This window comes from Lethenteron reissneri, chromosome 21 (assembly GCF_015708825.2).
Source record: "Lethenteron reissneri isolate LAM-NWPU_2019-01 chromosome 21, ASM1570882v1, whole genome shotgun sequence".
In the NCBI taxonomy this organism is placed as follows: Eukaryota; Metazoa; Chordata; class Hyperoartia; order Petromyzontiformes; family Petromyzontidae; genus Lethenteron; species Lethenteron reissneri.
In genome coordinates this window covers 9,173,238-9,199,695 of record NC_083799.1, presented here as the reverse complement: position 1 = coordinate 9,199,695, position 26,458 = coordinate 9,173,238, and the positions used below count along the sequence as shown (strand labels likewise).

Sequence of the window (26,458 nt, the reverse complement as noted above, 5' to 3'; positions counted from 1 at the left end):
TTCATCGTAAAAGAGAATACAGTTCGGAGTTAGAGGCGATAAAAATCCAGCTGCGCATTATGGTGCTGTACAAATTACAAGTAGAACATGCACAGCTGGAGAGAAGAGGGGATTTTTAAGTGTTCTTTTTAGAGCAGGTTTTCGTACGTGGGTTGTGTTTTTAATGAGCTTTCATGAGGTGTTTATGTGCTGAAGAAGGGCTATTGTCCGAAACGTCATCTCTTGTACATGTTTTCCTGTTAAGGCCCACGGTGCAATTGGCGGACGTAATGGGTGTTTTTTTTTTGTGCAGGGAAAGATGAGGCGTACAATGCTTATAGGCCGCCGAGGGAGTGAAGTCAACATTGTTGGCGAAGTGCGAATGAAGACGCTTCGTAGAGAGGGAGACGGTCATAGGCAGATGGGAGCAGGAAAACACTCGGCCGAGTGTTTGGACTCGCAAAGCGTTTGACGGTTGGCAGCCGATGCGTGACTGCTGCACTTGTCGGTGCAGGTTGTTAAAAGGTATTATGATGGTTGGAGGAGGCCTTCATCCAGCAGCGGATAAATCATGGCTGATGATGATGATGGTAGAATCTTAATGCGAGCGCTTTGCAAGATGCTCTACGAATAGGGGTAAAGCCACGGACGGGTATGTGGGAAGTGTTCGAGAGGAGGCGAATATTTTTAATCTCTCAAGCAAAAGTTAAGGGTCTCATTTTGGCTCAACTCCAGTTGGTGAAAGCCACTTCTCTGCATCGGGTCGCCACTTCTGCCTTCCTGCCGAGCGATAGCTTGTGTACTCGTTTCACCGAGCCTCAGAGGAGGGATTCTGAATGAAGTCGATTTTCAACCGCGATTTGACCTCTCGGCATTCCAATTGTGTGAGTCGCTCGCTGCGACCGCTGCGCCACCCGCCCAGTTCCTCCCATGGAGACGAACGATTTCCCGTGGTCGCGTGTCGGCGCGTGCGTGCGTGCGTACCCCCTCAATCTGGCCAAATTGCCCTTTGATGTGCGACTCGGATTAGCCTTGCTCCGAGCGGAGGTTACTTCCTGCGACTCGCGCCACCACCCGTCGTCCTCGCTTCCGCGGTTATCGCTGTTCCTCTGGGCACGAGTAACCGCGACCGGAGCAGGCACGAGCGAATGAGCCGGCGTTTGTTTACTCGCAGGTCACTCCTAAACAAAATACAATAACAGGAAGTGTTTTGTTGCTTAACCCATGCGACACCCCTCAATTGCCCTTCCTGTGTTGGAAGCACTCGTGTAATTAAACTCATTTCGACGTGGGCTTTTTCTCTCATTAAGTTTTCGTGGCAACAGTGACACGGCAGAAAAATTAAGAACCTCCATAGGTTTTTTTTTATGACGAACGCGGTGGGAGGGAGGGGGGGGGGAGACCCAGGACGGTTTCAGATATCACTCACTACTTAAGGTTAGCAGTGGCCGGGAATCCAACTCAGGTCATAGCGCAGTGCAAAAACCACTGAGGCAGTGCTACATTTGAATAATATTCGTGTAACATTGTATCAGTGGCGAGATGGTGTTTCCCTTGCTTCTTGGCATGCAGGAGGGTGTAGGTTTAAGCCTCTCATCGTGGTGGACAGAGTGGATTTTTTCCACATTTATAAACATTTCGCCGCTACTATAAATGCGCATGTACGAGTGAGCTGTCATGTGTAGGCCAGTCGCCTTTGAAAAAGAGCTAATATGTCAGTGAGCTTTACCTGGTTGAAAAAAAAAGGTTTGGTTTTGGCGTTCATTCATTCAATTACCCTTCACCTATTAAAAGAGAAACACTGAATATATCAGTTATGTAATTGTGCAATCTACGGGTAATTGCGGCTTCGCTAATCCAGCAGTGGATCACCGGAGGGCGGTAAGTTATAATTTAACACGCTGCTGCTGCGATGTTTCGCCACTTGTGGTAACACTCAACGTGTTAAGACGATGCTGGCAGGCCTCTGACGCAGACGTTGCGTTCATTACCCCAGATGAGTCGTGGGCGAGGGGGGAATTTTTCGTACTTGTAGTCAAAGGGAAAATATTCGTGACCAATTAGGGCTCGGTTGTCTTGCACAGGGGTCAAGGTGCAAACGAGCGGGAGGGTGGGTGAAAAACTCCCATTCTTGTAGAATCTAACAACAATAAGCATTTAAATGTGTGCAGTTGCTCAACACAAAACTACGTGTGCAGTGTGATTATTATTTATGTCAAGGGTTTCTGCCCCATGCATCCTACGAGATGTTGGGGTCATGATTTGTTGTTGTTACCGTACAGGTTGGTGAACGTAGCACCTCCTGTGCACTCGTCACGAATGAACCACGATACCCTGCTGATCTCGTCAAGGAGCACAAACCATCACGCGAACTCCGATCAGCCTCTCCAGCAGCGGCTGCTTTTGGCTGGCCATCGAACAAAGATGGTCACCGCATCGCGCGCTTTCAGATGCGCTTCTGCGGCCATCTGGAACGCTCTTCCTTCTGATATAGGAAGCCACTGGAGCTATGCATTCTAGATTTGAAGCTTTCGTGACGGCAAGGATTCATACTCTTAGGTTTTTTCGGTAAAGCAACGTAGGTAAAAATAAATAATACAAATAAAATAATAGAAATAATAATAATTTTATTTCTATTATATTATTTCTATTATTTTATTTTTATTATAAAAAATTTCCTACGTGACTTTACCTAAACAACCTAAGAGTATGGAGCTATGCACTTTTAAATGTAAATTAAAAACTTATTTCTTTAGAACTGCTTTTTGTGTTTCATTTGTTGTCCTTCCCCCCAACCTCCGTTTAGCGCGGTTGGCTACATACGCTGCGAAAGAAGTTCAACATACATACAAACCTCGAGTGGGCTGCCGAAGTGATGTGAAACATATTCCAATACTAAATGCATGAATGGGAAACAGTCAATCCGTACCCGCGCGAGCGTCAGGGCCGAATTAATCCTCTAATTGACACGTTGTTACATGCCCGGTAAATCGAGTGCTTTTTAAATAAAAAACCTGCATGAACTCAAGACGTGGCCTACGATCGTAATCCTAAGAAATCTACACGACTGCAAAGCACACACTTATGTTGCTCTCGCACTGGTATATGTAAGGCTTACACATGTTAAACGGTGTTCACACTCGGAGGAAACACAGAGTGCAATGGCTCCAATTACTCTATGATCCCGTCATGCAATGTGCCCATAAAATATCGTTTATCTGCGATCGCCTAGCCATTGCGAGATGCACTTCGCACAAGCGGTGGCGCCGTATGAAATGAAGCATATTATTTGGTGGTGACGCTGCTGCTGCTGCTGCATTCACAGTGGTGCAGAAGCACAATTATCAAACAAAAAACCTCAACACATTCGTCAATAACACTCTGGCCTTAAAGGGAAAACTACATAATAGGTGACGTTCGGGTCAAAGGCCCTTCTTCATAGCACGCAAATGTATGCTTTGAAGAATGACTAAAATGTCATCCTTCTTTAAAGGCCATGGTGTTATTGACGAATGTGTTGAGTTTAGTGGCGAATGATGGCTGCTGTTGTTGATGCTGATGGTAATGATGCTGATGGTTATGGAAGCGATGCTGATAACAGAGTGGTGCTGATGGCGACGATGATGCTGTGTGCTCTGTGCCCGTCGCCTCTCCGTGCAGAGTCTCTGCACCGTCGTGCCGGCTGGGTGTCCGCAGGGGACTGTGCCGCTCTCTGACGCCGCCCTGCAGTTTCACTCTGCCCTGGACGACTCTGTGGTGCTGGTACGGTCGGGGAGGGGATGGGGGCAGGGTGATGGGGGGGGTCACGACCCTGAATGCCTGATTCCTGGGGTGACAGGCTTACCCTGGCATGCTGCCTCCAGGCGGGATGATGCATAGACGACTTAGCAGTTGATCAGTGTCTACCCAGTGTGGTTATTAGAGTAGTAAATGTCATTTGTTGTGATACAGTTTAAGAGAAGAATATATTACATGGGTCACGTGTTTCATTGGGAATCACCTGTCCGCTCGCCTGCCTGTGGTTTCTTCTACCTGCCTGCTTAGTTGCATACCTACTTCTATACCTGCCTACCTACACACATTTTCACTAATCTCCCTATCCGCCTATCCTGCCGATCACCCACCAACGGACCTGTCTACGTATTTGCGTAACTGCCTGCCTGCCTGCCCACCTACCCAACCGCCTCCCAGCTACCTACCTCCTTATCACCGCACCCACTTGCATGCCTACTTACCAACCGACTCGCTCGCCTCCTCGCCATGTATAAAACGACGACTCCTAAGAACCGCCTTGCGAACTCTCGGCGGCAATTCTGTGGGTGCGAAGAATACCGCGACGACGGCTAGTGGGGGGGGGGGGACGGAAGCGACGCCTTCGTCCGACACGTCTAAGGCTCCGTCGGGTGCTCCGTCGAGCGTCGTGTTTTTCCGCGAATGGCCGATCGTGACGTAGATGAAAGGCGCGGCGGGAGCGGCGGCAGGGACGGCCCTCGAGAAACCTCTCTACCTACGACGGGGTGCCGCCCGTAGGATCGGGGCGCATTGACAGACTCACAATGGACGTGCCTTTTCTTTAGGAGCCACGAAGCCACTGTGCGTTTTGTGAGAAGGAGTTGGGCGGGCGGGCAGGCGGGCACGTGGGAGCCTCCGTACTCGCGCGCACGCGAGCATCCCGAGCCCGGGCGAAACGTGACGCCGTCGTTCTGGCAGCTCAGCTCCTTTTGCCTGCTGCATTCCAACTCGTGTTGACCAAACAGGGGCGCGCTTCAAGCCGGGGCAGCTTGGCTTCCCTAATTGCCGCTCGCCAACGTTTAGTCCGGTCACCCGTCTCACTTGACACCGCGTTCGTGTCGCGTTCTCATCGCGTTCGTAAAGCATCTTCTTCGCAAAGGCAGGCCGCACGCGCGCGGGTGTGCATGCGCACGCAACAATAAACAACTTTAACAAACGCACACGAGCACGCACAGACCCACGCCGTTCGGTCACGTGAGCGTGCACGCAAAATCAAAACAAATCATTACGAAGCAAGGGAAAAGAGAGACTAAGACACAGTTTGATAAAAGCTCGGTCGTGGAATAGGGGATTTGTGTGCCTGTGTTTTGAAGTCACCCGGAGCGAACTTGTAACCCCGAGCGGGCTAGCGTCTCCGGAAGGGGTTGGCGTTGAAGCGCGATCTCCCCTTTCATGTGGCGCCGTGCGGGTACCTGCGGGTTCCAGCGTCCCTGTCCTTCTCGCTTACACCACCACCGGCACGGCCCCCCCACAACCTCCCCCCTACCGACTCGCACGGACCCCCCCTATTGTGTCGCGCCGCTGTTTGCGACCCCCGGCTTCCTGTCCGATAGGGATCTAGGCCACGGCAACTGCCGGCAGCACGTGGGGACTGAACACACCGGCGGATCGGCTTACCTCCCGGAGACAGGGAGAAAAAAAGAAAAGCGAGGGGTTCAGAGACGATGGGAGGGTGGGAGATGAGCGGTCACTGCTGCGTGTGTTTACATCAGGGCCTTCGTTTTCACCCGGCTTTGTGATTGTGTAAAGGAGACGTGTGTTTAAGTGCGCATGCCGTGCAGGATTTCAGCGCGCGGAACTCCGCACTTGGTTTTCACGTCTCGCGGCGCAGGTAATTGCCGATTTTAGGCGCATCCCGTTACACCCGAGTACGTGACAGTGATTGATGCCTTAACGAGAATGTAAATTTAAATGATTACGGTCACTTTCTCACACGCGTATCTGTGCTATCTGAAGCTTGTGTTTCAGCCGGAGAAAGGGGTGAAGGTGTCGTGTTTTGGTCAACGTGGAACAGAAGAAAAATAGCTGTGCGGTTACGTCAGGCTTAACCCCGTTGCCTCCCAAGGGGTCACTTCAGAAAGCCCCCCCCCCCACCCAACCAGAAAAACCTAACTGATAATTGTAACTTGAATAAAACATTCTATATATATAAAAAAAATAAACGGGTAGTAACGTAATCACGATTGATTTAAAAGTCGTTTGTGGAACTTTTTTCCTTGAGTAAATTTTTGTTTGCCCCCCCCCTCCCCCCTCTCTGTCGTCAGGTGAAACGGGACATTGCCGGGGCGACGCACAACGGCCAGGGGACGTCGCTACTACAGGAGGAGGAGGCCCTCCACAGCTACATCTGTGTGCAGGTGAGCAAGCACAGCGCGCGCTCGCCGCACACCGAGCACCTCCACACCTGACAGGGGATTGGATATTATCCTGAGCTTCTTTCGCAGCGTACGTAGCCAGCCGTGCTCATCTTGCGCTGTGCAAAACCCTCATATGCAATCCAATAACTTTCGATTTAAAGCTTTCGTGACTGCAGGGATTCATCTTCTTGGTTCTTTCGGTAAAGTCACGTAGAAGGGAAATAATAAAAATGAAACGTAATTACATTTTCACGACGTTTCGGCCACAACACAAGCAGCCGTCCTCAGGTGAAGAAACGGAGCTATTGGAAAGACAGCGCTCCCTTCTAAGTGACTTTACCGAAAGAACCAAGAAGAACAATGCAATAACGTTTGGATTTTACATGGGGTCTAAATGTAATCGCATCTCAAGACGCTGGAAAGAAACAGGCGGTGTATAGTTATTTTGTCGAGCGACGCGGTCAGTCTTAGTCGGAGAGAAAGAAAAGGAAGGTCATGAGGCTGGACTTGGCCAGGGAGGTCCATGGTATGGATCGTTGGGTGAAGGGAGTTCCAGACCGTGGGGACAGCAGAGGAGCATGAGTGACCTTCCGCTGAGCCAAAGTTGACGGCGGGTGGTGGGCGGTGGGGGGGGGGAGTTCGACTGTCATGTTCTCATGGTGGTGAAAGTCCAAGTTGTATCAAGGTGGCTGGGTGGCTCAGGGATAAGAAATCCTGGGTTTGAATCCGGTGTAAGAGGCTAAAATAACCCCTGCCCCGATTAAACCCGGGTATAGTTTGGCCCAGGCCAGAATATACCCGGGGGGATAAAGTGTCCTAAGCTAAACTATACCTCCCGGGGATTTAAACTCGACTGGGCCAGACCATGCCCCTACAGGCCAGAACATGCCCCATGTGAAAGTTCAAACGAACTTCAATCGATATCTACAAAGCGTATAAATGGAAGTAAGAATCTCAATTTGATCAATTGAAGCATTTTTAGGGTTAGGGATAGGGTTAGGGATAGGGTTAGGGTTAGGGATATGGTTATGGTTAGGGTTAGGGATAGGGTTAGGGATAGGGTTAGGGATAGGGTTAGGGTTATTATTAAGGGTTTTCTGGTTGAAGCAATCAAAGTCTATGTGTTTACAGTTTTAAATAAAATGTTGGAAAAATGTAGTAATTCACGTGTATATCGCTCAATACTATTATTATCATGGGGGTATGATTTGGCCTAGAGGGGTATAAATTGGCCTAGGCCATAATATACCCGGGTATAATCTAGCCTAGGCCGTATTAACCCCGGGTATACTACGGCCTGGGGGTATACTACGGCCTGTTACACCGGGTTTCCACCACCTGTGATTAAAATGGGTTCTCAAGTGTTGTGAGCCGATGGTCCCAGCCCAGTCAGCGATGAATTATACGGGGGGGAAATATAATAAAAATTGGGGTTTTCACTTAATTTGGCAAGATTTTCCTTGATCTCAAAATAACGCATATTGGTTTGGTTGCCATGTGATGAATATCCCCTATCACGAGCAATGTGGGAAATTGTAGCACTTCTGGTGTGGGTGAAAGATCACTTAAAGGTTATCTCAGAAGTGGTTCTGGGATGGCACCTTCTGCATAACTTTCTCGAATGCTTGGCATAATGTGTTGATCTTAAAGAATTTCAACTTGAAATTTCTCTGAACAATATATTCACTCAAATTATTGCACCTATATTCCAAGCAATCCGACTGGAAATTGAATGTCACGTACTTGGCTTTGGACAAACGAATTGCCTGTTTTCCTTCGGCATCATGAGATGTTTTGCAGAACTATGCTTAAAACGATTCCTGTCGTTTAATAATACGGCCGCCGGGCAAATACAAGCAGTGCATTTGGCTGCAGGCAATTTGCACCGCCGGCAAGACGGGCAAGCTGGAGGGCGATGAGCCCGGGTGTTTAGGAGTGGCCCCGGGAGTGAGGTAATTGCAGGAATGTGCGAGCGCTGATTGGAGGCACACGAGGCCCAGGCACCTGCACAGAGGGGCGCCACTTCTCTCCTCCTCCGAGCGCGCGCCGCCATCGGATACTTTGAGAGCCAGCAAGCGAGAACACATCACCCCCCGGAGAACCGCTTTCCTCTCATCATCATCGTCGTTGTCGTCTTCATCAACGTCCCACAACGGATGGCCGGACGGGCTAACGTGGGGGCTAGTGCGGGGGCTGTCTCCAGCCGATTTGTCTGTAGCTCGATTTTTTTGGTAAATCGTTAAGCTGAAACTATGCACTGCTCTGAGCGTGCGTGTGTGGGTGCATGCGCCTGTATGGGTGTGCGCTGTAAGCGGTGGTGCAGGGGTTAGTGCCGCTGCACTACAAACCTGGCGACCCGAGTTCGATTCCCGCTCTCGGCCAATATCGGTGACGATTATCTGAACCTGTTCCTAGGCCTCCACCTTATGTCGACTCAGCCTCAAATGAGTACCTGGTGCGGTGTGTAAACATCGCCGCTGGGGAGACAAAGGCGGCCGACTGTGATGCTGGCCACCCACCCCCTTCGTGTGCTGTTCCGGCCTTCATAGGTGCTACTCGCTAACAGCACTTGCCCCAACAGGCTGTGAAGGCTATACGGGTGGGATTGTTTTTGTATTGCGTGAGATGGTGTGAATGGGATAGATTTTCACGTCGGGAATTTTGTACGAATGTTTTGTTCATTAAAATCAATACTTGCCTTGCGTCGTTACGGTGGGCGTTTGGTGCCCGCTGGTTTTGTTTTCTGCTGTCAGTGCCCAGGGAGCGCCTCGCTGGCCAGTTCTGCTGCGCCGCCTGCTGCAGGAAGTGGAGGCGCGGAGCATGCGCCTCCGAGAGCCCGTGGCGATCGTCGCGGTGAGACGCACGGCGAGGACCGTCTGGCTGGCCCTCGCCCACCTCACCGCTAGTGCGAGTCCACCTCGCTAGCGCCAGTGTGTCTTGCTCGTGCTAGTTTATCTCGCTTGCGCTGAGTTTGTCTTGGTAGCGCCAGTGTGTCTCCCTAGCGCGAGTATGTCTCGCTATCGCTCACGCATGCTTTTGGTCTATTGTCGTCTTTTTTATGTTCACGTAATTATTAATCTACTTATTTAAGAAATGCTAAAGGTTGGGTTTTTTTTTTGGCTCATTTTTGTTTTGTAGTTTCTTCCCTTTTGAGAAGTGCTGGCTCCGACTCGTGCAATCAGTGACCGTTTAGCGAGGAGTCAAAACACGGCGCATGAACAGAAAACAAGTTTTGTCATTTTTCTCGCTTTCGCCAAAAACGGCAGCGAGCGTGCTTTTTTTTGCGTGCCGCATGAAGAGGCTCCGGGAGATGAGGCCCTGCGACACTAACAAACGACCTACAAAAAAAATAACGCTTTAAAAGAAGAGCCGTTAACAGGCGGCGCGCGGGCCATGTCCGGCAGCTGCTCAATGAGGCTGTCCCAAGTTCATCAGCCGTAAATGTTCAACTCTGAGGGGCTCATCACAACACGTCAGTCTCCGCACCGGGCCGCGATGATTGTCCCTTGGCCGTGTTTACTGAGGGCCTCACGCCCGCCTTTCAGCACGGGCTCAAGGCCTGACGAGCGATGGAGAATAAGAGCCGACGGGGTGGGGGAGGGGGGGAGGAGGGCAGGGTAGGGGCAGCGGATGTCATGAGATCACCACTTTCGAAAACTTACGACAAACCCTTTTGTCCCTCTTTCGACAAATTTGCACAGGAACCTTTGGCGAGGTATCGCCATGTTATGGTGGTTCTATTTTTTTTTCATGTTTGACAGGGGGGAATGGACCAGGTCTGATCTTTTTTCAATGTTTTTATTTATTATTTAGCTGACTTTGCGACTGCCTTTGGTGGCGGTGGTGTATTATTACAGTTCGTCTTGATAACATCGCGTTCATGGCCAACTTGTAGCGCAGCGCTTCAAAGGAGTTTCCTTTTGTTGTTGAAAATTTTAACAAAATAGCCAATCCGCATCATTTACAATGCAGCAGGGAGATTTAAACTGACATCCAGCATATGCATTGACCTCGACGGCCACCTCACAAGTGAGCCGCGCGTGACCTTGTTCCGCGGGTTGGGTGTGTGAGTGCGCGCTGAACGACGCCTGCGCTTTTTCGCCGCCATGTTCCCTGGCCCAGGTGAGCTTCAGGGACGGCGAGGTGCTCTCTCCTCCCGGGACCGCGGACGATGAATTCCTGGAGCTGCGAAGGATCGTCTCTGAGAGCCGGCAGAGAAATGTTTTGATTTACGGGCTGCTGGTAAACTGTCCGGAGGTACGCCGTGCCGCGTTTCTCGCGCAGTGAAAACGCTAACCACGCCACCGTCCTATGTTTACCTCCTCGCTAAGCTGCACACGAGGACGCCAGCGCTCGCGAACGCGTCCTTACGATTCCCTTCCAATGCAATAATCAATTACAAGCGTTTCAAGCTTTCGTGACTGCAGGGATTCATTTTCTTGGTTCTTTCAGTAAAGTCACGTAGAAGGGAAATAATAAAATAATAAAAATAAATCATAATAAAATCAAAAGTTCTCACGACGTTTCGGCCACAACACAAGCAGCCGTCCTCCGACACAGCTTAAATATACGCTGCCAAGCTTGGCGGTGACAGCTCTGTTTCTTCACCTGAGGACGGCTGCTTGCGTTGTGGCCGAAACGTCGTGAGAATTGTATTTTATTATGTTTTATTTATATTTTTTTATTATTTCCCTTCTACGTGACTTTACCGAAAGAACCAAGAAGATGAATCCCTTCCAATGCGATTTCGTCCCGACGTTTTCGTTTTGCTCCGCGTTGTGTGTATTGGAAAGTGAATTGGATATTGAATTGAGGAAGAAACATGCGGAGTGAAACGTCGGACATCGCGGTACAACCTGCAAAGGTGTCGGAGTGGCACAACCGTGAAAACCCTACATGGTCAGGTCCCATTCCCAACCATCATTTGTCCGGAATTTTGCACGTCAAAGCCAATAGTTGGCCGTCTTATGGAGATACTGGCCCCCTCCATAGGAATGTTGAATTTCCACAATTTCATGGGATTGCTTTCCAAAATACGGATGCGAGATTGAAGCATTTTTTCCCCTTCATTCCCCCCGCCCCAGACGAGAGAAGTCTGTCATCGCGAGCTCACAGCCGCACGCCCCCACCTGCCCCCTGTGGCGCATACGGCGCGGCTTTAATGAGGGGTCTGGGACTCCGGGGGGGGGGGGGTTCTGGAAACGAGGGGGCGTAAAGGGTACGTGGGAGCCCCCGCTGCACACCACCACCACCCATCCCGCGCTGGGATTCTCCCATTTCGCGTGTCGCGCCGCGACGAGCCCAGACTTCCTGCCGGGCCCGCTGCTTGTTATGGCTCCATGCTTGGCGGAGGAGGCGTTTACGAGCTCTGCAGGGCCGCGGCATGGGCTGGGGCCCCCCGGTCTCGGGCGCCGAACTGGTAAAGCGGCAGTGAGCAATGCCGCAGCCGACGGGCGAGAACGTCTCGTAGGGGAGATGGAGGCAGGCAAGCGGGCAGCGTCTGCGTGCGACTATCGGATGTAAAAAAGAACTCGAGTGGCCGTGTGTTCGTGGTTCGTGCATAGGCGTTGTAACGAGTCGCGCGCCCCCAGTGATGTGCGTGCGTTGAACTTCTTTCGTGCCGTACGTAGCCAACCATGCTTATTGGAGGTGCAGGGGAAGGACAGCAAACTTAACACAGAAAGCAGTTCTAAAGAAATGGGATTTCAATCTAAATTTCAAAGGGCATAGCTCCAGTGGCTTCCTAATATTGGAATTAAGAGCGTTCCAGACAGCTGTAGAAGCGCCTTTGAAAGCGCGCATTGCAGTGACCGTCTTTGTTTGATGGCTTAGCCAAAAGCTGCTGCGAGAATGACCCAAGATCGCGTGATTGGTTTGTGCTCCTTGACGAGATCAGCAAGGTATTGTGGTTTATTTGTGGGAAGCACTTTGTGTGTAATGAGTGCAATGCCTTGAATTGTCCTGATTCTGGGCCACACGGTTAAGATTCCAGAAACCCACGTCGGTCATTCCACACCTCCACAAAGCGCCTCTTAGTAATCTACTGAAAGCAAGATCGTAGGCGTGTAACGATTTGCCCTCCCCAGTGAATCGATGGGTTCACTCACTGTGCGATTGTGTAATCGGTTTAAGCATCTCTTGGTATTATTTGGTCTTGTTTTGAGCGTTCTTTTTCTCAGTTTTGAGCATTCTTTTTCTCAGTTTTTTTCTTTTTTGGTGTTGTTAACATTCGCACCGATTGTAAAGGGTTGGTTGACTCGTGAGCACGTATCAGTGAGTGCAAGATCTCAAACTTTATTTTCAGTATAGTCCCCTTCACAATAAAGTTGTCACAGAGCAGCTTCAAAGATGGACACATTAAAATGTATGTAACATAACATTAATCAACATTTAAATGACGCAACGCAATGAAAGTTGTACACATAAGTTCAACTTAAAAAAAAACAGATCATCAGCTCACTCCCCCGTGCAAATAAACAGGCCCCATAAACCAACCAGCAAATATAGTGGTGTCAAGCTGACAGATAGATCAACCAACAGGGATTTGTGTCAGACTGAAGAGATGACTCTTCAGCTTTAATCAACGAATCGATGTCTCGCGCTAGTAGTGTGATAACGAATTGGCCGGTTCGGGTCAGTGAGCAGGGCAGAGCGCTCGCCGCTGTTGTTGAAGGGCTGCCGAGTTGTAACCGTTGCAGTCACGTTTCCCGTCCCTGCGGGCAGACGCAGCATCTTCCGTGCGCGCCATCCGTCGGAAGGGACGCTAGCGATCATGTTCCCTCCTGCTATTCAAGGATAAATGTTCCAGCACACCATAAATGAATCCACGCAAAGTCATTGCACGGGTGAAGGGTGAACATCTACGTAATTTGGCATTTTCAGCCAATAGCATTGGGTTTATGAGTTCCCCCCCCACCTCCCTATATTGTGTTGGTCATGGTTGTTTTTGACCATACTTCACCGCAGCGGAATCGGTGAAGGAGGTGCTGGGAGGCCAAGGACAGCTTCAGATATCACTCGCCACCGACGTTTGCCGTGGCCGGAATTCTAACTTGGATGGCCGGATTCGTAGCGCAATGTGCAAGCCACTGCATTGACGCTCCAACCAAAGCGTGAACATTAGTCTCATTTAAAATTTTCATGCTCAAACCCCTGGAACATTTATTTTATTAGCTGTACAATTATTGCAATAAGATTTTTTTTTTTATTCGTCATTTAAGGGTCAACAGTACTATAGCGTCAGTGTAGGCGAGTCTTGGACGTCCCCAACGCTTGGCCACATTGCAAGTTGTCGACAGTTCCACTCACGCTCCAAGAGAGTATTTTGTGTGCAGGGTGTCGGTAATAGTGTGCCGTTTTCTGTGGACATTAAGGACCCTGTTAAAGACCCTGTAAAAGCGCCCGTAAGAGTCAGCTTTCATGGGATGGTCTTGTAGGTCAGAGTACAAACCTGAAACTTAATTTCCAAAAAACAAGATTTGAGGACCGATCTGAATTCATATTGACAGTAAACACGGGAAATTCACGTGCGCTCACTCAATCCGGGCGGCCCCGTCACTCAGCGCCTTTAATCGTCGTGTTATTCAATCACATTCCCGGTTTTACTCATTCACTATCCGCACTGTGTGGGCACGGTGCACAACGATGCTGGACAATGTTTTACCGGCCTTTGAGAGCGTGACCTGCAGCCTCATGTGGTCCGTGGATTTCTCTTGCCTTAACCCCAGACCACCCAGCAGTATTTGTTTAGCGGGACACCGTTCAGTGTTGGGGTTTTTTCTTTCTGTAGGATAATTTAAGGGGGGGCATGTGTTCCCCCTTAATGAACAGCAGTTCATTATGTGTGTCCCCCCCCCCCCGCCTCATCATCACCACCACCCAATCGGAGGCAGCTCCCTCGGGCTGACTGGAAGCCCTTGAGGTCAAGTTTAAAAGGTCGTCTTGGCCGGCACTGGCACTGTTAATGTCACCACCACACCTCGTTTGCTTACCTTCCTTGTGCCAGATCTGACAGCAGTGGCCCAGGTGATGCCCGATCATCATGATCTGCTCTCAACTTGTGGAGGTTTACACGGAGGAGGGTGTGGACGTCTTTCCCACCTGTATTTGGCAGTGCCCCCCCTCCCCTCCGTTGGTTCCTCCCTGTTTACTGTGTCCACTGTTGCTGATGAAATTCAGAGAAGTCAAATCCAGTCTAGGCCCTGTCTTGCCTAAACAGTAATATTGTTATAGTTACAGCCCTTGTTCAACCCACCGCTAACTGAAGGCCTTCCCACGCCATGTCAGTTATGGAGACTGTTTGACCATATTGTACCATGCTGGTCAGTGTGAGTTGGTAAGGGGACGGGGGAGCAGGGGTTATGGGGGGGGGGGGTGCAGGATTGGTTCAGATATCACTCGCCACTGATGTTAGCTGTGTTCGGGAATCAAACTCAGCTCTGCGAGTTTCATAGTGCATTCCGTAACCCACAGCCCCTCCGCGACCCCCCACTACCCCACCACCACCACCCTCTTTAAACAAACACTTCTGGAAATCATTGGTGCTGATGACGCTTGTCTCGGTGGTCCTAAATGCTCTCGTATTTTTTTCGGACGATGAATCAGGCGTCTTCCGTTATACGGCTGAATTTCCCGGCACGAGGCTTGCTGGGAATTTATCAGGGCCCGGGGAATCGTCCCCCGATAATATAATATCCGCCACAAATCATAGCGCCAGTGCGGGGATTCGCGGGGAGGGGGCGGGCAGCGAAAGCATCGAGATCTGCCCCATGTGCCGACGAGCGCCTGTGAAACTACTGGACATATATGAAAAAGAGCTTTATAGCTCATCGGATTCCTCCAGCATAAATAAATATTCAGATTCTGAGCAGCAGGGCCCGCCCATCACGGCGCCGCCGCCGTGAGACGGCCGGCCTCTTGTTTCGCTGGGGCCGTCGGCACGCTCCGGACACAGCGCAGGTCTGATGGTCGGTGTCGGCGGTACTAAATGGCCCGGTGCACTGTTTGTAAACGTGTCTGATTGTAACCAGAGCAGACACCCAGACTCTCGGCGACTGTTCGCTAAGCAGTGAGGCCCATAAAGCATAATTGCGTAAACACAGGCATGGGGGTGCAAGGAGGGCGGAGGCAGCCACTAAAGCAAACACCGTTTTCGAGTCTGGTGCCGTTTTCATTGTGAATCTTGAAACCGCGCGACATAACATGTTGGGTGTTTTACTATTAACGCCTGCCAGCTAAGGTTGTAAGCATTTGTCCACTAGTTCGGCCCATGCCCTCTGTGCGTCTGTTGTTCTGTCCTCCTGTCTGTCTGCCCAAAACAGGGCGCAGAATAATTATTGTTAAGATGATTCAATTTGAACAAAACGTTAGTACAGAATTGCGATGCTATTAGAGACTTGCTATAAAGTAAGCCGGCCAAAGCGGTAAGAGCTATGCCCAAAACCTGAAGACACAAACTCGCGCTAAGAGGTCTCGCCTCGGTGTCCTGGACCTACAGGCCACGGCGCGCCGTCCCCAGCAGAGCTACTATCCAAGCCCCACTTTGTCATCGCTGCCTATGGGCATACTGCTTCCATCCGCTCCTGTTGCAAGCGCTACCATTATCATTATAAAAAAAAGTTTGGCCGGCTGGATGGGCGGTGGGAGGGAGGGAGGGACAGACGGTCGTGTCCAAAGAATGTGCATGTCAGACGCTGTCGCCTCGACAGACCTGGTTTTCACCTGAGGACGGCTGCTTGTGTTGTGGCCGAAACGTCGTGAGAATTATTTTATTATGTTTTATTTTTATTATTTTATTACTTCCCTTCTACGTGACTTTACCGAAAGAACCGAGAAGATGTTGCTAGTTGTCACTGATTAGATACTTCTGAGGACAAGTGCATGTTGGAAAGCGTTAGAGAATCCACGCGTGTGCATGATCTTTCTTCCTCTACCACAACCCGCACATGTGGAATGTATCCCGCCATAATCAATTATAACTGTAGTCCATTATCCAGGAAAGACGCTGTGAGACTCAAGACCCGTTTTCAGGAGGGTACTGCTGGTCGTGTGTGGAAAGTTGGAGCGGTAGCGTAACGTTTAGCGTGCTGCGCTGCGAACCCGGCGACCCAAGTTCGATTCCCGTTCACGACCAACACCGGTGACGATCATTTGAACCGGTTCTGGGTCTCCCCTAGGTCGACTGAGCCTGAAATTAGTACCTGGTGCGGTGCGTAAAAACATCGCCACCGGGGAAACAAAGTTGGCCGGGTGTAGTGCTGGCTATCCACCCCAACAGTCTGGTAAGGCTACACGGGTGAACTTTGTCTTTGCACATAGAAGGAAACCAGAGTGCATGTAGAAAATACACACACATGGAACGGTCCACGACAAGGAATTGTTCCAAAGTATAAACGATTGCCACGGATATTTTATTCTCCCAGTGTATTCTCCTGTGTTGTCGACAACATGTCATGAGATTAAATATCCAAGCGGAACTCTCTCAGAGCAGTGCAACACCCCACGTTCGTGAACAATCCAAATCACAGAGCTATCTCTTAGAGATCCCTTCCAGTGACCACTTTCATCCATATAACAGGGACGTTGCCATTTCCCTCACGATCCCGTGACGGTTATTGCTCGTCATATGGTAGCCAAACTGATGTGTTTAAATACCGAGCTGGAATGTATCCAAATTAAGTGAAAAGCAAGATTTCTGTTTTTGTGTGTGCAGGCCGAGTTGGTCTCACCATTTACACTTCAGACCGCGGTTTTCATCACGGGTGACTGAAATCCGGATTCGAACCCAGGGCCTCAGTGGTATATATTTTTGTGACATTTTACTAGTTGTTTCCTGTGCCACCTGGCCACCTCACAATTCTGTTTGTACATGGCTTGCATCCTTTTTTACCCTGGGTGGGGTGGTAGCACAGTGGTTAGCCCACCGCACTACGAACCCTTCCAGCTGCCAATGCCAGATCACACAGTGCTGATTGTAGATTGCTCCATTGTGAGTTCACATCGTCGTAACACAGCACTTGTACCGCGTAGATTTTCACAGTTGGTTCGGTGCAAGCGCTCGGTCCGATTCATTTTTGGGTGTTTCTGCGTGTTGTTTGACATGCTGAGAAAAAAACAAATCAATTGTTTAGGTTCATAATAGAGGTCTTTTGGGTTAGATCGTGTAAATATATAAATGCGTCATTAAACCCACCACCACCCTACACAGCCAACTAGTAAGGGTTTTCACGTAAACAGAACGTGGCCAATTCGTACAGCACACTGGTGTGTTGGAGAGCCAAGTCACAACATTTAAAATCTGAGTATGACATTTCGCCAGTAATCACAACTAGCTTCGTTTAACACGTAGGCTTTCGCGACCAATATTATTCATAATCAACGTTTTTGGGTTTAGATCGCGTTATTTATAAATGTTTCGTAACCCTCCACCACCCGACACGGCCCATCAACACCGGTGGGCTAAAGCAGTGAACTATTTGTCTTTTGTCAACGTGACACTTTTTTATTGATTGGCCATGTCGGGTGGTAGAGGGTTACGACACATTTATAAATAACGCGATCTAAACCCAAAAACGTTGATTATGGACAACTAGCTTCATCAGGCGACAGCCTTTACAAGCTCCCAAGACGCCAAATATAATGGCGAGCAAAGCCGAGAGCGAAGCGAAGAGCTTGAAACAGCACTGCCTGATGAACAGCGTGCCCGGCCGTGGTAAAAGAGACACGAACGCAACTTGACCGGAGTTTTCTCCGCTCGTTTGGAGAGTGACTCCTTCTCTCAAGGCCGTATGGTTTGCAAGTGACCATAACTATGTTTATTTAGGGTCGAGCACCAATTTTCCTTTTTGTAATTGGCAGATGGGGTTGGGCAGCGTATTGCGTCAAAAGCGACATTTGCGTAAAAACGAACCTTTGATGGGAAATTGCCCTGGGAGTGTCGCAAGAAAATAATAAATACACCCCCGGCTAAATTTATGGAGTTTGTAGTAACTCGTAAAAATTATGTAAACAGCACCAAAGAGAGCTAAAGGACCTGTGCCGTACTTGCTACAACAACTTGGACATAAACGTTACACGAATCTGGTCATGACGCTCGCGCGTTCAAAACAAGCCATTAATGAGGACCATGAATATTGGATTCTTTGGTTCTTTCGGTAAAGTCACGTAGATAGGTTCAAAGAAAATAACAAAAACTACGACGTTTCGATCGCAACACAAGCGGTCGTCATCAGGAAAAGGAGTATGAACCTAAGTTATGGGATGCAATTCAACAAAACCATCAGGTGGCCCGACAAATGTGCGTTGTACGCATCACTTGAACATGCTGTGAGTTATGGGGGAGGGCATAGCAATCAGAACGTTTCGTTTGAGAGAGACAGACTGAGAAACGCACACAGATCACGGGAGAGGCACAAGTTGGGACGATATATCCACCGAGTGAAGTGGTCTTGGACAGGACTCGCCGCTAAACGGGGATGATGGCCATGGTTGAGACTGACGGCGGAGCTAAACTAAACTCCACAATACAGGTTTGTTGGGGTTAGATCGCGTAAATATAGAAGAGTGTCGTTAAACCCGCCACTACCCGACACAGCCAATTATTAAGGTTTATCACGTAAACAGAACGTGCGTAAATCCATTACTAGTACAGCAGTGTGTTGGAGAGCAAAGCCACGCCATTTACAATCTGAGTACGACGTTTCACCAGTAATTACAACTAGCTTCATCAGGCAACAGCCAGATTTGTGGATAAATCCTTAAATAGAGGGAGAGGTGTGATGACGTCACTCGTGTGGGGGGGGGGGGATTAATGAATGCATATGAATGACTATGGGTATCCATTGCCGTTTGGGTTATTTATATGGTAATCGACCAACATTATGCACGCGCGTTATGTAAGCCCATTATTCTTTTACCTCCTCTCGATGGTGTGCTAAAAATAGCCGTACCAACGGTGATCCCTATTGATTAACGTTGGTAATCCCTATTAATTGGCTGTGTCGGGTGTTGGCGGGTTTAACGACACTTTTATATCTTCTTGGTTCTTTCGGTAAAGTCACGTAGAATGGAAATAATAAAATAATAAAAATAAAGCATATTATGTTTTATTTTTATTATTGTATTATGTTTTCTTTTTATTATTTTATTATTTCCATTCTACGTGACTTCATCGAAAGAACCAAGACGATGAATCCCTGCAGTCACGAAAGCTTTAAATCGAGACACTTGTATATATTTACGCGATCTAACCCAAAAAAAACTATATTATGGATGATATTGATCGCGAAAGCTTACGTGTTAAACTGACTAAACTAAGCGATTTTTTTCTTTTAGCGGGGCAGCTGGCTTAACGGGATCGTCTGTGTAGCAAATCTAAGGAGCTCAAACTCATCATGACTGGTGACTCCACTCTATCACGAGCCTTCAGTGACCCCTGCTGGTAGAGCATTCACCTCCACCCTCATCACAACCGTGCCCATCACCACAACAACCGTGCCCGTCACCCCCATCACAACCGTGCCCATCACCACAACAACCATGCCCGTCACCCCCATCACAACCGTGCCCATCACCACAACAACCGTTCCCTTCACCTCCAGCACAACTGTGCCTATCACCACCACCACTACAACAACCGTGCCCGTCACCCCCATCACAACCGTGCCCACCACCACAACAACCGTTCCCTTCACCTCCAGCACAACTGTGCCTATCACCACCATCACAACAACCGTGCCTATCATCACCACCACCACAACCGGGCCCATCATCACCACCACCACCACAACCGTGCCCTTCACCACAACCACCACAACCGTTCCCTTCACCTCCAGCACAACTGTGCCTATCACCACCACCACAACAACCGTGCCCATCACCACCACCACCACAACCGTTCCCTTCACCTCCAGCACAACTGTGCCTATCACCACCACCACAACAACCGTGCCCATCATCACCACCACCACAACCGTGCCCTTCACCACAACCACCACCACAACCGTGCCCATCACCACCACAACCGTGCCCATCACCACCACCACCCCTGCTGGTGGGGGCACAATTGGGAGAACGCAAACATTGTCCCAAATCAGCACCTCGTCGAGCTTCCCACCTTCCAGCCATGAGTATCAAAACTAGCTAAGGCAGGTGCCATCACGGATGAGAAATATGGAAACTAAACGAATCGCCCAAATGTGATTGCGACAAACCGCAACAAGCAGTCGAACACTTTGTGAGTCTATGGCCCTTTGTATGAGTCTATGATCCTCTATGTGAGTCTATGGTCCTGTATGTGAGTCTATGGTCTTCGACGTGAGTTTATGGTCTTCTACGTGAGTCTATGGTTCTCTATGTGAGTCTATGGGTCTCTATGTGAGTCTATGGGTCTCTATGTGAGTCTATGGGTCTCTATGTGAGTCTATGGGTCTCTATGTGAGTCTATGGGTCTCTATGTGAGTCTATGGGTCTCTATGTGAGTCTATGGGTCTCTATGTGAGTCTATGGGTCTCTATGTGAGTCTATGGTCCTCTATGTGAGTCTATGGCCCTCTATGTGAATCGATTGCCCTCCATGAATCAGCGATCCTCTGTGTAAGTCTTTTGTCCTCTTTGCGAGTGTATGTCCATATATGTGAGTCTATGTTCATCTATGTGAGTCTGTGGGCCTCTGTGTGTGTGTCCGTCCCCACGTAACATGGCCAGGCCGATTAAAATTCACCACATCACCTAGGACGTGCTTGGCAATCATCAGGCGTGTGAAGTTTGCAACCACTTAATTTGTACTTGAACGGAGATAATTTCAGTGAAAATTTAATTGACAATCAAGGTCAAGTAAAACAAAGAAGAGGCTAAGACAATGTCACTCGATACCACCGCGTAATACCATTGGTACTTCTGATAAATGTCGTTGATGTTGACACTCGACCCCTAAAGTCCAAGGTCCACTCACAAGATCACCCATCATCACCACCAGCACCAACATCACGTGACTTTGGGACTTCCCCTTGGTCCAGCGAGCTCTGGGTGCCACCGGTTTTCTCTCCAATAGTTTTAGTAGCAGATGTAATGTGTAGACCTTCTCCCAGCAGATGGCGGTGTTGACTTACTTGTGGTGCTGCAGTAGAGTTGGTGCTCGTGGTCCACCCAAAACCGCACTAAACCATGGCAGTGGATGCGGATACCTGATGCACAATCAATGAAAAACTCTCCAGTGTGCGACTGTGGTCATCCAGAACAGACTGTACAGCATATAACGACGCAATTCCCGATCCACAATTACGAAGGAGACACATCACGGCCATACACTACGCTGCTCTTGACCCGGTCATCCGGCTTGACCACCTGAATGTGAAATTGTAGTTGTTGCTCTGCATCTACATAAGCCGTATGAAAGAAGAAGACGAAGGGGTGTTTGTGGTAACTTCCTGGGTTTCTCACATTGAGCACCGCAGTTAATCTCACGACTCCAGTTTCTGCATCCACCCCAACCTATCCTCCCTTGAGCAAACACGTAACTTTGCCTTAAATAGAACAAAGTGAAACATTGACATTTGGGGTGATATCACTTATTCACAGCACCATGGCCTTTCCTGTGCTGTAAAGAAAGGCCAGTGACAGAAATGTCACCTTTGATATACTTTTTCTTTTTAAGGCCACAGTGCTATTGGCGAATGTGTTGAGTTTGTCGTTAATTGTGCCTGTGCACCACTGCCAAAGCAGCAGTCACAGCATCATCACTAGATATATTGTTTACGCCATTAAACGAGTGTTTCAGTTAGAGGAGTTGCATGCCTTGTGAATAGGAGGTTGGTAAAAAAAAATTGAACCGTAATGATGTGAGTTTGTGAACCTCGGCCTATCGCTCGCCGAACCAAACTAAGGCATTGTAACTTTTTTTGTGTAATTTTATTGGCTTGGCATTGGCAGTGCCTTGCGGCGTTTCATCGAGTAAGTGGTGTGGGAGATGTGTCCGCAGTGTGTTGTGTGACATGTAACTGGTGGACATGAGCGTGTCAATGGAAGTGGTGTTCACGTGGTGTGTATGTGTTGTTTGTGTTAGGTCCTACATAAGGTTATGCATATATACCATATGGGTGTGTATGTACTGTGTTGAATGGAAACTTAAGTAGTGCAACTTTGTACGTGGTTTGTGTGTTGTGTGTTATGTGCTGCGCCGTATGCGCTCTCGCGAGTGGTATTTATGTGTTGCGGTGTGTGGTACATCTTGAACTGTGTTGTATATGTCCTGCACTGTGCGGTATATTTTCTGTGTTGTCTACCGAATGTTCTATCGTGTGTGGTATACATCCTCTGGTCTATAGTCTGTATCGTGTGCTGTGCGGTATATGCCATGTGCTGTATTGTGTACATTCTCGATTGTGTGTGCTGTAGTGTGTGGTATTTGTCCTGCGGTGCGTACTGCGCGCTCCGTGCTGTGTGTTGTGGTGTACAATGTACACGCTGCGGTGCGTTGTGTACACTCCGTGCTGTTGTGTGCTCGCCAGCAGGATGGTTCTGATCCGTCAAGTGCGGCACGCCAAGGTGCCGACATCGTGATGTCTCTACTGAGGGATCGGAGTGCAGCCCTCGCCGGACAGGTCCTGGTGGTGTGAGGAGCGGAGAGAGAGACCGTCGCTTGCGCGGGGACAGCGGGGTCAGGACACTGCGGGAACGCGGGACACTGGAGCAAAGACTGCAAGACCACAGGAGTCACGGACAGAATAAAAACATTAGCATCCCACTGTTTCACAAATGATACTTGCAAGCCGGTGCTGCGAACACCTTGTGCCAGGAAGGGACACTTGCCACTGGGTATTCCCTAGGCTGGTTAGACAGCCTTTTTGTGAAATGGACTGGTCGAGATGACCAGTGAGGCAAGGCACATTTTTGAGGAATTTAAATGCCCTATAAATGTAAATCCATGTTATTCCTTCAATGAGTAAATGCAAAACCAATCAGTGTCTGTGCTTAGTATCATGGGAATGGGAACTCGGGAGCCAGTCTAGGGGAAAGCTGCCCCCCATAAACTTTTGATGAGGGTTGCCACATGCTCTGTCCCCCCCACCCCCCCGACATAGATATGCTTCATGGCCCCCCTTAGCCACCCGACATCATAACATTGACTTCCGACGACGATTCGATTCGAGAATCACATTAACTGCATTTGTATTGTAGGGACTTTTAGCGTCTCTAGCGGTCGCAGGATTTACGTGAAACGTTCACAACATGCGACGCGCACAAATGGGAAACAACAACACGGTCGGTTTTGCGTGTTGTGAGCGTGACGATCATGTTTTAAGTGGTTAATTGCTGCATGCCTAACACACCTGCGTCCCTGCGATAGCTTCCCAGCCCCTTTGCACCTCCACCGCCAAACACCTCAACATCATCTCCATGAGTCTTTAAATTATTTTATTTTTTTGGCCCATGGATTGGTGTGCAGCGGAATGCCTTCCTGCTTGTTCACAGTTGAGGATTCTCAAGGCCATCGGCAGTATTAAACTATTTCACCATGGGGACCATGTGCTTAGTGAGTTGGGGTTTTTTTGTTGTTGCATTGTGGTTAAGTCACGTTCACTGAAGTGACTTCATTGAGAATAACCAAGTGTTTGAGGGGCATCTGAGAAAAAAACTTGATAACGCACAACAACTCATTGTCACGAAAGTAAGATTAAGTGGACGGAAACAAGTGGTTAATGGCAATAGCAACTATGAGGAATGTTTTGATTTAAAGCTTTCGTGACTGCAGGGATTCATAGTCTTGGTTCTTTCGGTAAAGTCACGTAGAAGGGAATTTTTTTTTTTTTTACAAATATTAAACAAAAAATATTTTTATTGTTTTATATTTGTATTATTTTATTATTTCCCTTCTACGTGACTTACCGAAAGAACCAAGAATATGAGGAATGTATTTTACAGTCGTAACAATATAAATGGGGGTTGTCAAGTTCCAGGAAAGCCCTCTGCTGACGTTTTACACCATTTTACCACAGACTGGGCACTAAGTGAAAGTTTTTTACATTTGAAAAGAATATTCAATTTAGTGACTACTATACATTTTTAAATAGCTGTGCACACTGGTACACTACATTACCTTGGGGCTGAACAGCAAGTAATTCTATCTTTATATATATACGGTGGAAAGTCACAGTCACTGACGTAATCGTTCACTTTGAAAGTCAAGCAGGGTCGCCATCTCTCCCCGTTTCACAATTCCTCCAGCGACGTTATCTCCCCATCTGGCAGATCTTCTTCGGCATCTCCGCAATGCACCAACACCGATCCAAGCAGGAGTAGCTAGCCCCCCCCCCCCCCCCCCCGGCTTCCAGCGCCCCTTCCACTACTGTAAATCTCTGTCTTCCACCGCAGAGAGAGATTTACAGCGACTGACTTTCGTTTGGCATTGTCCAATGTTTTCAAAAGTTGGCTTTCAACGGCCGCAAGTGCCCCCCCCCACCCTCCACTCTGTGTGTGTCAGACTGCCGTTGGCTCCATTGCTCAAAGCTCAGCACTGAGAGTTTCACAATGTGCCGGACGGTTGAGCACCAAGGCATATGTGGTACTGTTTCCGTCTATTTTATATCATCATGGTATTACTACTACTACTATGATGATGCACTACTTAAAATTGTTGTATATGCCAATAGACCCGACTTTGAATGGTACGCCTTGATATGTCCTCTGTTGGTAAATGGTAGAGTTGTGTGTTGAGGTTTTTTTTTAATGACACTTAACAGGGTTCAATTTGGTGCATTGTGTATTAGGCATGTGGCGATGCTTCGATTAGTCGTTTAGCGTCGATTTCCACGCTCACCATATGCTCATGCAAGAATCGATGTTTTATCAATATATAAAATCACCTGGATAACATATTTTATATGGAACATCTCATTTGCAAGTGTGTCCAGGGTATCAGTTGACACGTGGCACGTGTGTAACGACACGAATACAAACATCGTTCGCTTATAGCGATTTATGCAAATTATGAATAATACATGTATAGCCAATCGCTTACTCCGGCTGCTTTGTTTTAAACGAATGCACAAGCGAGACACCAAAACAATGCAAACGAGATGGTACAAATTGTACAAGGGGACATTTATCCTTGAATCGAATTATGACGATCAATCACGAGGGAAACATGGGGGTGGTTTTGAGTGGTTGGTGTCAATGGTTATATGCCTATTATGCATACTCTGCACGAGATTAAAGCGAGGGTTTGTGGAGGTGGGGTACGGGCAGCTAGAAAATCGTTCACACTTGTGCATAAAATGTGTCCAATGATGCGGAACATCCACGTCGGTGGGGAATGCATGTGAATGACCGCGTCTTGCCTCTGCCATACGGAAGCGCAGTGGATTTGCGCTCGGGGGTGAAAAAGAAACTGGGAGCCGTCTGTGATGAAGTGGGCACTCAGGAATACAAAACGGCCCGTGACTTGACAACAAAATCTGGCTGTCAACATGGCTTGACTGGCGTAGGAGGTACATTGCTATCAGTGGGTGTTGATTCAGAGTCGTTGCATATACACTACTGACGCGCACGCGTGCAAAAGCGACTTGCGTGCAAAGGCACCGCTGGTTAACTTGGCCAACTTGCAACGGTGAGCGCCTCGCGCTGAATTGGAGCCATGTTGCACGCCGCGTGGACGTCTGTTCCTACTGTACGTTTCTCACTTGAATCCTTGTTTTTGCATCGTTTGCATGACACCTCAATAAAGGTTTTGTTTTGTCCGCCACTCGAGGTCCTGCTGCTGCACTGAACGCCGAAACAAGTTGGCGTATTGCAAATTTCTCGTCGAAGTATGAATGGCTCGGTGCGCATGTACTTTGGAAAGTCGACTCGTTTTAATTGGTGTTGCTCAGCTCGATTTACGTACATCTCGGAGTGTGCGTTCCTCCACACAGGTTTGTGAGTGTTGGTTTGCATGACACATTTGTGGTTAGTTTGTCCTCAGGAATAGGCAGTCTGATGTTCAGAAAGGAGAGGCTGTCTTTTGTTATTAACCAAAGTCAATGTTATCGTTGGGTGACAATTGTGAACGAGTTGAAATGAAGGCATGCCGTTCCTCTTTGGAGCAAGAGGCAACGCCCGCGCACGTCATCGATGTTTCTTACGAAGAAGTCGGCGTCCGTGCCTTATACTATTGAAAGATGTGTAGTAAGTTCGAGGAGACGATGTCGAAGTTGAGGCACACTCTGTTTATTAACTCCGGGACAGGCACAATAGTTGAAGGGGTATCGGCCCCTTCACCCGTACTATGGGAAACCCACCCTAGTCCTAAGCCCTCTGTCCTGTCCCCCAGTCCTCCTCTACTGGGCTACGGGAGGC

General features: G+C 48.7%; 1 protein-coding gene across 1 annotated transcript in view; it reads left to right on the top strand.

The window, feature by feature from the left end:
- CRPPA (CDP-L-ribitol pyrophosphorylase A) overlaps nucleotides 1–25,865 on the top strand; it is a 48,913-nt gene extending 23,048 nt beyond the window's left edge. Inside the window, 7 exon segments of the mRNA XM_061555733.1 lie at nucleotides 3,640–3,680; nucleotides 3,682–3,741; nucleotides 6,036–6,128; nucleotides 8,882–8,905; nucleotides 8,907–8,981; nucleotides 10,251–10,385; nucleotides 22,633–25,865. Of these exon segments, the coding sequence (XP_061411717.1) occupies nucleotides 3,640–3,680; nucleotides 3,682–3,741; nucleotides 6,036–6,128; nucleotides 8,882–8,905; nucleotides 8,907–8,981; nucleotides 10,251–10,385; nucleotides 22,633–22,740 (536 nt within the window). The 3' untranslated portion in view covers nucleotides 22,741–25,865.
- Nucleotides 25,866–26,458: the final 593 nt, after the last annotated feature.